The sequence below is a fragment of the Drosophila ficusphila genome, unplaced genomic scaffold, assembly GCF_018152265.1.
Source record: "Drosophila ficusphila isolate 14025-0441.05 unplaced genomic scaffold, ASM1815226v1 contig_197, whole genome shotgun sequence".
Lineage (NCBI taxonomy): Eukaryota > Metazoa > Arthropoda > Insecta > Diptera > Drosophilidae > Drosophila > Drosophila ficusphila.
The window spans coordinates 5,113,450-5,126,183 of NW_025064091.1; the positions used below are offsets into that span (position 1 = coordinate 5,113,450).

Below are 12,734 nucleotides of genomic sequence, written 5' to 3' on the forward strand. Positions count from 1 at the left end.
AATATCATACAATAAAATGCTGTAAAAAATCGATTATTTTGTATATATACAACAGCGATGAGCAAGCGCACATGGGCAAACCCCCAATACACGTACAAAAGCGCCAACAATCATATACGAAGCTCTTAAAGTGTGCGTGCCATGGGGCGAGCCCCCAAAACTGGATTCCCAAAAGTGTACTACAAAAAAATACCAGAAAAAGTCATAAGTATGACAGTTGAAGGTGACACAGGAGGCGGCAATAGGACATGTATACCAGTTCTGTAATCCCAACTTTTGCTGACGAAATCGGTAGAATTCAAGGCGTGGTTGGGCGATGGAAAGGGAACAACCGAACCCAAACCCCTTAAAAAAACCCAGCTGGAACCAGTTGATTTTTTTATATCTGGGACTTATGTCAAAAGGGTTTTACTTCAGATAACCTGTTACCAATTTCTGAGGCATTGTTAAATTAATTTCTGTAAGCCCATCTATCTAAACCTGAATTAAGTGTTGGGTTTTTATTTGTCATACATTTTATTTATTATGCATACATTTCAATCATTTACAAACGAAGTATAGCTGCACCTAAAATGGTTTTTCAGCTCAGCTGTCATCTTTGCTTATTTTTAAATTGCTGACTCATCGTGCCAATGCACCAATTGTTTGGTCTTATCATATATTGCATGTACATATGTATGTATGTATAGAAAATTAATCATATGTATATGCAAAGGTGTATAAACCAGTACAGTAGCAACCAGCACAGTGAACACCTTTTTATATCCTTAACGGTTTATCTAACTTACCATAGAAACAATTGCTAACTTCTAGCATAATGATATATTCCTAATCTTGGCTAAATAGTATACTATCTCTAGGGGATCGATCACTGTTCAGTCAAGTGGGTTTTCACGTTGACCTACTCGATGAAACGCCCCTTTGAGACCCCCTCTCAAGTGTCTTCGCCCCTCTTGCACCCTCTTCAAATTTCTTCCCTCACGTTTCCTATTTCGCATTTCACCAAAGCAATTTCCGTGGCTGCAGATAAGAAAAAGAAACAACAACGGCAGCCACTCCTTGTCTCATTTGCTATTATTATAATGTAGATAGTTGACTTCATATGTACTTTCAAAAGAGATCGCGTTGAATTTATTAGTCTGTTTGCTAGTCACACAAAGGTGTACAAAAATAAGACAATCTTAAAGGGATATGATGAAATAAAACAAATATTAAAAGAAATATGCACCCCTTTTGAGTTTGAATTGCATTATTAATAAAACATCACGGATAATAATAGTTACATTTTTGGTTTAAAAAATAGTTAAATATAATAAATGTATAAGTGTATCTTGTCATTCGATATTTAAAATAGTATATTTTTTTTTTCGATTGGCGTCTGTGTGTTCCTGAGTAACGGAACGTGTAACCAAGCCAGATAAACAATTAATCATTTTTGTCGCAAAAGCAAAAACACTCACACGCGAGAAGGTTGGCACACCTACACTTGTATATGTACGTTTGTACATTCATATATATGAAAGACACGGGGGAGCGTCTCTGAATAAAAAAAACCTCTTGAAACCGTCAAAAGTCACTGAATTTTTAATGCACTTTGCACTTTGTGATTTTGGGTTGTATTTTTGGAGCTTTATTACGCTAAACTGGCGTAAACAACTAATGAGTTTTGTTATTGTGGCGAAATAATTTCGCAAGACACGTGCAGCACCGTTTGGAAGGGAGATGGCAAAGAATGAGAAGGGGAGTTGTAGTTGTAGTTGTTGCTTAGCCCCAGACGTCATCGCACTCTCGCTCTGTTCCTCTCTTCACCTCCCTACCCCCCTCCATTCAACAAGGGGGCGTGTGAGGCGGCTGCGACTGAATGGAATATGTAAACAGCAAGAGGCATACACGTAGCAATTCCTTACCCAAACTTCCTTTTAAAAAACCTTTTAAAAAATTAATAACCATTTTCAACAATCGTGAATTTTGCTGATGTCCTTTAAATAGAAAGGAATCCACAACTTCCGGTATAATTTGCATCAAGTAATAGCTCCTATTATTATTATTTGACCCGCGACTGTTAATGTCTGGTCTTGTATAACAGTTATGAGGCCACATGCCAGCACACACGTTTGCAGACATGCCCCCTTACATACATATGGAAATACTTACGTATGGATGTACATACATATGAACGCATATATACATATAGTACTCTCACTTGTAGTTGAAGGCGCTTTAGTTGTTTTTGCTGCAATTGCGGACGAGCCTCTTTGCAAATGCAGGAAAAAAATCACGAGGCAAAAACAACTATGCAAAAATGCAGCTACCAAATGTAATTGCACATGAAATCCAAGTGTAAAAATATGAAAAACCCCACGGGCAACAACAAATTCCATTGAACCGAGAGCGATAGAGTGAGAGGGGGCAGCGGAAAAGATCCGGAGGAACTTCGAACGGGGCGGCACGTACAAAATGTGTGAGTATGTATGAGCAAACGGGCCGGGAGCGGGCTAAAAAGGGGGCGGCCCGGGGAGACGAGCCCCACGGACACTGAAAAATACATATGTATATTTGTATAAGAGGATGTAGACGCGTCGCCAGAACTTGAGAATTCCAAGAAACGGTAAAATTGGATGTAGGGGGGCAGTGGCGGCCAACAGCTAAGCAAACTTTGCTCTCTCCCATTTTATGGGTAAATCTTCTCTCTCTCTCGTCTTAGCTGGAACGGCACTGTTATACTGATGCCATCAGAGAGAGAAAGAGGGAGCGCAGCCCACAAGCTCTGCTCAAAAAGACTGGGTATGAAGATTGGAGGGGGTTAGCAAGGGGGTTCAAGGAACGAAGCCATCACGCAGGCGGAAAAAATCACAAGCTTGGTGACTTTTGAATGCTCTACTTAAAATTAGCTGTTTCAACACATGTTCCAAGGATTTATTCAAAAATCTTCGAGCGTTTAGTTTTTAAAAATTACTGTGCACTTTCAGGCGACTAACAGCTAATAATATAAAAGCAGAGCAAACAAACCTATAGACTGAAAAGCTTACTAATAAATGCTGTTCAATAATTTTCTAAAAGGATTACATGTCGTATGCGTAATATTTGTATGGCAAAACGCAACTATATTTTTGAACAGTACTTTTTTATTTCGTTTCAAACAAGTTGACGATTTTGTTGCCTCCGAAATTGTATAGGGCATCAACCAATTTGCTGACGACGACAAAAGTCGGCTCTCTCATAAGCGGAAGCGAAGAGAGTAAGCTACGCCGCCCGCCCTTCTAGTTCCGCGTTTATGCGGAGAAAACAACAGTGTGACTACAGGAAACTCAAAAAAAATGTTATACATATTTGTTAAGTCTTAATAGCCAAATCAAAATGAATTTATTTGTTCCCCAACTAATTTTGCGGATTTCGGAAAAATGTGTTTGTCAAAAATCAACCCAAAACCTTGACTTCTATGTCCATAAGTTTTCTAATTTAAATCATATTCGGAAGAGTGATATCTTTAAAGTGTTGTAATACAATTTTCTAAGAAACTGCGTTCAAGGTTTAAATTTTATTTTTTTTTTTTTTTTGGTTTTCTTTGTCATTTTGGATGATGTTACCCCTTTGAAAATTTCGGAAAAATGGTCTTGCAGAAAATCGACCAAAATCTGTACTTCTAAGTCCATAACTTTTCCAACTTTAATTTGATTTTAAAGTGTTCCATCTTCTTCTAAAATATTTTACGTTTATATAGGGTTATGATTGTAATTCACTAAATCTTGTGCAAGTCATAAACCAGTTCCCCGCATAAACACCACCCATTGAGTCATTCATTTGCCGCTCTTATCGCTCTCGCCCGCTCCCTTGGCCACTACTTCGCATTTGTAGACCCCAAATCATTGTAGATATATACGCGCCATATCTCCAACCAGCCCGCCCCAAAACCGATTTTCAGTTTTTGACCTTCAAGGTTCCTTCACGACGAGCTCGCTTGCGAGAGCGGGAGAGAGCGAAGCCCCAACGCCGCAGTCGCGGTCGACGCCGGCAGCACGCAGCAGCAGCGACAGCGAAAAGTGAACAGTTGGCGGCGAGTGAATTTAATTTCGTAAAAAACGTTTCGAGCGGCGGACGCGTGTAGCGGACGAAAATAACACACGGAGAGCGAGAGATCGTCAGCAGCAGCAGCACAAGAAACTCAAAGACTCAGGCACTCATTTCCTAGAGCCAAAGCAAAAAGTTCGCTGAAAACCGCTGAAATTTGGCAAAAACCCCGCGAGTGTGCATTTTACAAGATTTGTTACTTTTTTTTTTGCCGTGTGAGTGTGAGCGAAAGAGGTAAAAGGAAAAACAGAATGGATCGGGAGCTGAACGGCGCGATGAGGAGCGTGTCCATAAATAGCGCCCAACTGAATGGTCACAATAACGGCGGGCTAGATGAAACGGACCGCGTGGGCGTGGCACGAGGAGGCGGGGAGGCGGTATTGAGTGCGACAACAACGAATACGACAAAAGCTACAAATGCATCGGCGACAGCGACAAATGCATCGGCAACAACATATTCAACTCACAGCCCGCAGCAAATTGCACTCTTATCCGCTGCAGAGAAAAAGAAGATGGTGCACGAGTTATGTCAGCAGCTGCTTTTAACGGACGAACAGGTGCAGGAGCTGTGCTACCGCATCCTGCACGAACTGCGACGCGGATTGGCCAAGGACACGCATCCGAAGGCCAATGTCAAGTGCTTTGTAACGTACGTCCAGGATCTACCGAATGGCAATGAGCGTGGCAAGTTCCTGGCCTTGGATCTGGGTGGCACCAATTTCCGGGTGCTGCTCATCCACTTGCAGGAGAACAACGATTTCCAGATGGAGTCCCGCATCTACGCCATACCGCAGCACATAATGATTGGCTCGGGAACGCAGCTCTTCGATCATATTGCCGAGTGTCTGTCGAACTTTATGTCCGAGCACAATGTGTACAAGGAGCGACTCCCTCTGGGTTTCACCTTCTCGTTCCCCCTCCGTCAGCTGGGTTTGACCAAGGGTCTGCTGGAAACCTGGACCAAGGGCTTCAACTGCGCGGGTGTCGTCAACGAGGATGTTGTCCAGCTGCTGAAGGACGCGATTGCCCGACGCGGCGATGTCCAAATCGATGTGTGTGCCATCCTAAACGACACCACCGGCACTCTGATGAGCTGCGCCTGGAAGAATCACAACTGCAAGATCGGTCTGATTGTCGGCACCGGAGCGAACGCCTGCTACATGGAGCGTGTCGAGGAGGCAGAACTCTTTACCGCCGAGGATCCGCGAAAGAAGCACGTCCTGATCAACACAGAGTGGGGCGCCTTTGGCGACAACGGTGCCCTGGACTTTGTGCGCACCGAATTCGATCGGGACATCGATGTGCACAGCATCAATCCGGGCAAGCAGACGTTCGAGAAGATGATATCGGGCATGTACATGGGCGAACTGGTGCGCCTCGTTCTGGTCAAGATGACCCAGGCAGGCATCCTCTTCAACGGACAGGACTCGGAGGTGCTCAACACCCGGGGGCTGTTCTTCACCAAATACGTGAGCGAAATCGAGGCGGACGAGCCCGGTAACTTCACCAACTGCCGACTAGTGCTGGAGGAACTCGGCCTGACCAATGCCACCGATGGCGACTGCGCCAACGTGCGCTACATCTGCGAGTGTGTCTCGAAGCGTGCTGCCCATTTGGTGTCCGCCGGCATTGCCACGCTGATCAACAAAATGGACGAGCCAACGGTGACGGTGGGCGTCGATGGCAGTGTGTACCGTTTCCATCCCAAGTTCCATAATCTGATGGTTGAGAAGATCTCGCAGCTGATCAAGCCGGGCATCACCTTCGACCTGATGTTATCCGAGGACGGTTCGGGTCGTGGAGCGGCCTTGGTGGCCGCCGTCGCCTGTCGCGAGGACCTCATCAAAAGCAAGTAGGCGTGGCATGGATCTGGATGAGGAGGATCAGGAGGATGAGGAGCAGGAGGTACCAGGAGCCAGGAACCAGGAGGCGAAGCCCCTGGAGCAGCTGAAGCAGTCCTATGAGAGCAACACACACACACAGAACAGCAGAGAAAAACACACCTAGTAAACGGCCACGGTGGCGTATGCGTAATTACAGTAGAGCCTCGCCAACTCACAAAGGTCCTATGCGAAGTTAAAAAAATAGAGCGCTGCCACGATAAAAAAAGAATCAAAAAGCCACCCAGACAAAAAAATACATATGCATAGGGCATTTGTGAGTTGGCGCCGCTTGGCTTTAGTATTTTAATTAGGCAAAAAAACAAAACCAGGTTTTTAACACGAAACGTAACAGAAAACCCCCACTAAGAGACAGAAGATTTGTGGCATTCTATCTCTTTCTCTCCTAGTTAAACATTAAAACAAAAACACTATGCTTAATGATTACGGATCGATTTTCGATTTTTGTTGAAGATTTGTTATGCTATTATATATATATATATTTTACAAAAAAAAAACATAATATACACACACAAAAAACATAATGTATATGTTTGCGTATATATGTATAGTACAATTTGTGAACCGAATTTCTTTTCGATTTCGATTGAGACAAAAAATTTTTTTGGCAATTCCCCCGCCCCTATGAAACGGAGATACTTAAGAGCAAGCGAGAGGAGAAACTGTTATACTACTGTGCTACAAGCATTCTAGCATATCCTGCAGGACAACGGAAAGAGAAACTGTAAAACCGCACATTGTTAAAGCGAAAGCGAAAAAACAACAAAAACAAGCCGCTAAAGAATAGACAGAAAATGAGAGAGAGAGAGAAAGAGAGAGAGGAATACTAGGTAAAGCTATGGTGTCCTTTCTGTAATTGTAAATGTTTATATAGAACCTATTACGAAGCGTTATATGATAATACTGCATACATATATATTTACATATATATATATATAAATATGATATATTTAGCCACTATATTACTGATTTTTTTTTTGTAATGTATTGCTTGTCTTTGTTTAGTGAATTTGTTTGTTGTTAACACTTAAGCAGTTAAAAACTAAACAAAAAAACAGTTTTTTTCTTTTGATATAGAAACGCACTTTGTGAACTATTATTTATGTAATTGTACATTTGACCTAGTTTAGTGTTTAGTTCTTATCTTAGTTTCTAAATGTCGTCGAAGAAGCCCGCAATACAACCAATATATCCCCACCCCCAAAAAAACCCGACCCACAGAGCCCTTAATTATATTTAATTATTGTTTACGAACAACAACAACAACGGAGAAAATGCGAGAAGCAAATAAGCGAAGTGAAAAGCAAATAAAATTTGTTCTTAATTCATACGCAAGTTATTGTTATTTATTTCCAATATTCGGTATTCAATAGTTTTCTTTTCAGTATGAGTTGGTTATGTTTTTATCATCATCATTTTTGCAGCTGCTGGCCGGCATGCTCAGGCAACAACACATAAACAATTCGCAATCAAGGCAAAACGAAGACACATTTTTTTGGTCTAATAATAAGCAAAGAAGAAGAAGCCTAAGAGATATATATTATAAAGAACATAGGAGAAGCGAACCAGTGTTTCTATTTTTCAACAAAAAGAATTGTAAAATAATCTTAGCCCATGTTAATAAATGAAAACTGATTAAAACTCTCGTTATCAAAAAGCGATTTAAGCATAAAATCCTAAAAAAAAAAACTACATACATAAACCACAAATCGAAGGCTTGGAGAAGAAGAAGAATTTAGTAAATGATATAAACAAAAGGAATGTTTGTCGACAGTGAAACAAATAAAAATGATTGAACCAAATAAAAAAGAAAACCAAATGAGAAACAAAATATCGTGGAACGTGTTCATTTGGGTCTAATTTTGCGGTATCTATTTATTTGAATTTTTATTCTCCTTTTATTACCCCTGTACTTTTTTAATATTTTAGCTGCAGACTAAAATTATACATCATCAGAGGCAATAACAATCAGTCAGCACTTTGCTAGCTCAATTTTGTTATTTATATTACTCGAACATACATACCCTACACAGAAACGGGCGTTTCGGTTTCAACAGTTAGGTGGGTTCAATTCACTTTCCACTGTACACATTTGTTTACGTCCTTAATCTATAGTCTGAAAACCATTTCCAACTGGATTCCAAAATAATTGCAATTGTAATATTTTAATAATTATAATCAGTATGCGTATGCCTTACTTTTTCTTAGGTACTTCCATAGCTGCAATCAGCCTCAGCACTTAAGTCTTACGTAGTTTTTCGCTGCTTTTGTATTCCATTTTAAATTGAATCATTTGCAGTCGAGTTTTCGTTTGACGCATTTGAATTACAAGTGCTGGGGATCCGAGGCGGACAAAAGGCTTGATTGAGCCATCGATCGCCAAAGGGAGGGGTAACTGATGAGTTAAGCAAGCGTTCGATAGCCGCTCGTGCAAACGCCAAAGTCTCTCAATAAAAGTGGATTGATTCACTTGGCGGCGGAAGAGGGGAAAGCGGTGCGGTGCGGTTTAAAAAAGTACTTATTTTTCTATTATAAAACCTCACAGAGCTCGGGTTCCGCGAAAGTTGTTTATAGAATCTCAAATGAAAACGGGTCTCGTGAAAACCGCCACAGACAGAACGAGATGGGGATACACTGCAATCTCAGTTAAGTCGCGATCACGTTTTACTGCGGCTCACAACCCAATTTAAATATCTTGAATGCAAATTTCAATTTAAAAAAAAAAACAGAAAGCAAAATCATTTTGTGGCTAGCGGCGGGAATCCCAAATGAGTGATACCTCTTGGGTATTCACCAAACGCATATTGGGTAATTTGATTTAGTTTATTTTTGTACTTTCAATCATTAAGACCAAAATATTCGTGTAATAAGTGTAGTTTTTGTAAAAAACCAATCAGATACATAATTAATTATTTAATTGAATTGTTTTCATAGCTCTTACAACCCTAACTTTTATTGCAATCTCTTTTAATCCCAGTGTTATTCATGCACTTGAAACCGCATTACAGTCACCTTAACCCTCCCCAATAGTGTGGCAACCCCACTTAGCCCCACTTAACACCCGATGCCCTTGATTTCCGTGGCTACATCCCCATTGGCACCCCCTGAAAGCCACCCGGTCATCCTTATCTCCCGCCACTTGTGGCTTATCAGGAGCTCACACCCTCAAATGCAATCGCAATGCATTGTCGGTGATAAGGGTGTGAATTTCCTGAAATCCCCGATTAGCCACCTTTCCTTCCCCTCGTCAGAAGTAATCGTGTTAATTTGCCTTAATTGTGAATTGCAGGAAAGAAAATTTCTTGCGAACAACGCTGCGTATACGCAATTCAATATCAGTCGGGCTTTGCTATAGTTACTGGTGTTTATTTTTATTTGTAAAAAAGTTATTGCCATCAATAAGGGATCTCTAAATAACACCTTATTATAAGGAACTACAGCAAACTTGAAGTGAAAGTTTGAAACGATGCGTATACGCAATATAATATACAGGCTTTAAGATTATTGAAGGCCGTTTGCCATTTTTTCCCGTTTTTTTCATATATCTAAGCAATACCATTCTACTCTTCAGATCTTTCACCCCAAAAATATATTCGATCCGAGTAAATAATATTATATACACAGAAGTTAAATAATTTATCAAAATATCGCGTATACGTCACCGTGTCCCCAAATCTGGTGGGCGTTGACCACGCCCCGGCAAAAAGTAGCAGCCGTCAGCTTTCTACGTCAGTTGGAAAAAGATTTATCATTGGGCGATTGGCGAGACAACAAAATTCTTTTCAACATTTTTAAGAGCTCTGACAGCTTTTTGTTGTTGTCGAAAATTTCGCTTTAATTTCGCGGCAATTTTACAAAATATGCTTTGTGTTTTCGGTGCGCCAGGCAAAGCAGATATCGAAAACATTTTTTCTGAAATAGTTTCAGTGCGCCGTTAGCTAGAGAATTGAAAACCAAATACGCAATAATAAAAAGATACAGGGAAACGGGCCCAAAAGAGAGAGACGTTGTAGAAATTGACGGCAGACAAATTTGCTCAGTTGATCTGTAACTAGCTCGTTCTCTTTTCCCCCATTTCATTGTCTCGCTCGCACCTTTTAGAGCTGGTTTTGTTGTTATGCAAATGCTAAAAAGCATTTCAAACGATGGCAAAATGCAATTTTCGAAAGTGTGAAATGGAAATGCAAAACGAATGGCGAAAAAAAGGAAACAATCATGTGAGTGCCAAGCAACAACAATTGCGTCTCGTCTATTTAATAATATTCAATATTTATATTCGCAATGTTCTGTTTGTTTTTCTTTTGATTTTTTTCACTTATAATTTACAGCGGATCGATTGACAACTGTTGACTAATCACAGTATTCTACAAGGTTATGCGCCTTTGGTTTTCTTATTTAAAAATCATTTTTTCAAATGTTTAAATTTAAAATTTTTAAACCATATTAAACCTATTGTTTTCTTTAGTTTACTAGTGGATAACGGATATGGAGTGCAAACATAAGTCGAAATCTTAAAGCTGGTCGGTAGAGTTAAACCAGTTTAGACAAATGCAATTCGCATATATGTAATCATGGCAGCCACATCGAATGACAGGAAGGAGCCACTTCAACTGGAATTTCAGGGGGGCTTAAGGGGGTAAAAAGTTTTCCAGGAACCCACTGCCCAGTTGTCAATCTACAATGGAGTCGTTTCTCTAGCACTAAACATTAATAACTAAAAATAGATATGGATCTATGAATGTCCGATCGCAACTACCACATAAGTTTCATAGCTAACTAATCAAATGTTTATGATTAACATGCATTCGCTAACAATAGGATAAATTATGGTAAGTCCTATCTTTACAATACATTTTGTTGGTTTGATGGATTAAGCAAATTTTTTTTGTTCTTTATTTGATAAATAACACTTGAAAAAGAGTACAAGCCAAGATCAAATTCCAGTTTTATTTCTGGTTTGACATTCTATGACATTCTCTTTCCCTATAAACGGGCTATATCTCAGATATCAAATCTTATCGTTTGGGCCCGTGATAAAACCTTTGATTTCGCACCCAGTAGCTTCGACTTGGCAATAGCGATTTTCTGCAACTGCCCAGATATGGCAAAAAAATAACTGATAAATATAGTTAAGATGTTAAAAGAGTTAATAAAGATATATCAACATCTTAGCCTCCATTAAATCTCTGATAAAAATTATAATTAAAGAAGAAAGTACGAGATATAAAGTTTATTTACATAAAACATAACAATTTAAATGTGTACTTCAAAACAATTATACTTTTTCAACTACATTTGCCATTGGGTTCGAACTTTTTCCACACCAACATTCAAAAACCACAATCAACAATCATCCACAGATGGCTGCCGTCATTTCCTTCAGCGATCTTGTTTTATGGCCGTTGTTTTCTGCGAATAATTGGGGTTATTAGTTTATAACTCTTTTGTTTTTTTGCGCCATGAAAACAATTTGGTTTGCCGTATTGTTGTGGCTTTGTGGGCTGGTGAATATATACTTTTGAGTACCGGTGTCAGCAATCATCGGCGATCGTGTGCCTCGCTTGGAAATTTAAGCAATTAATTCGCTGCTAAATTGCTTTAATTACATTTCAATTTAAACCCTCAAAAAGGGGGAAAAAATAAATAATTGTCACTAAAAACAAGCCCAGAAAAAATGAGTAATTAAAATAACAGGGAAAGTACCAGCAAAAACAGTATGAGATGTCGGAAACAATGAGACGAACTAAATTGAGTGATATAATACGGGTAATTAAAACGAAGATCCCCATATAATCTTTTACTCATCAATCATGGGATCGTCACAAAGTTTATTTTTACAATGTTAATACTTTCGAGGCACAAAAGCTTGTTAACTTAACACCTGTTAGTAAGTGCGGTAATAACAATTGTAAAATATATTAAAAAGTAAACAACGAATGAAAAGTATTTTATGTTTATGGAAGGGCGTGAAATTGCTTTTGGCTTCGTAATAAGATCGCAACCGGATTCCTAGGCCCTACGGGCAATTTTATTATTCCCAAGGCCAAGAACCGGGTACAGTTGCCTCCGGCGAGACCTTACGATGGTCATGGCCACTCAATTGATGATGTAAGTGAATTGAATGATTGAATGAAAGTGCGACGACTCGGACCGTCTCTAATCGCTAAACGAGTCCAAATGCAAACCAATTGAGCGGATCTCTGTCTCATTCTCTGTCTCTGTTTCCCGGCGGAACGAACCGCTGGAAACTGCCTCGAGGGCGGTACGGGTACCAGGTCCCATTCGCCTCAATTAATGGCGTCCATCTGGAGAATCTTGCTGGGCATACAAACTCATTTGATCCGGACACTTGAATTAATTTGCAGACAGAGCGAAACACGAGACTTTCGTTAGCAGTTCTTTTGAATTTGTTTGGCCAGCAAAGTGATCTATTAATGGAATTGATGATGTGGCAGATTGAAAGGCATCGTGGGCAATTAGGAAAAATAAAAGGCGCAGACTCCGAGTTATATAACCCTTGCTTAAATAAGTCAAAGGTGTGATTAAGACGATTGATCAATTGCAGACAATGACTGATCGCAAAAAACTAAATTACTTTTGAGGTTGCAATTTGCATTTGCTAAAATTAAGCTGTGAATGTCAAAGTTTTTATATTCTCCGAATAAATAACTCAGTTTTATACGTATGTGAAATTACCTTACAACATTTAAATAACCCCCGAGTGAAGTAATGAAGAATCGATTATTAACACAAATTATTGTTTAT

The 12,734-nt window shown here is 39.8% G+C and overlaps 1 protein-coding gene across 1 annotated transcript; it reads left to right on the forward strand.

Moving 5' to 3' along the window:
* Positions 1 to 4,062: 4,062 nt before the first annotated feature.
* Positions 4,063 to 7,299, forward strand: LOC108097703 (hexokinase type 2). Its single transcript, XM_017200188.2, has one exon. It carries the CDS (start codon positions 4,320 to 4,322, stop codon positions 5,922 to 5,924), a length of 1,605 nt encoding a protein of 534 aa, XP_017055677.1. The 5' UTR covers positions 4,063 to 4,319; the 3' UTR covers positions 5,925 to 7,299.
* The last annotated feature ends 5,435 nt before the right edge of the window (positions 7,300 to 12,734 follow it).

Coding starts and splice junctions, on each gene's coding strand:
- LOC108097703 (XM_017200188.2), top strand. CDS start 4,320: ATGGATCGGGAGCTGAACGGCGCGATGAGGAGCGTGTCCATAAATAGC.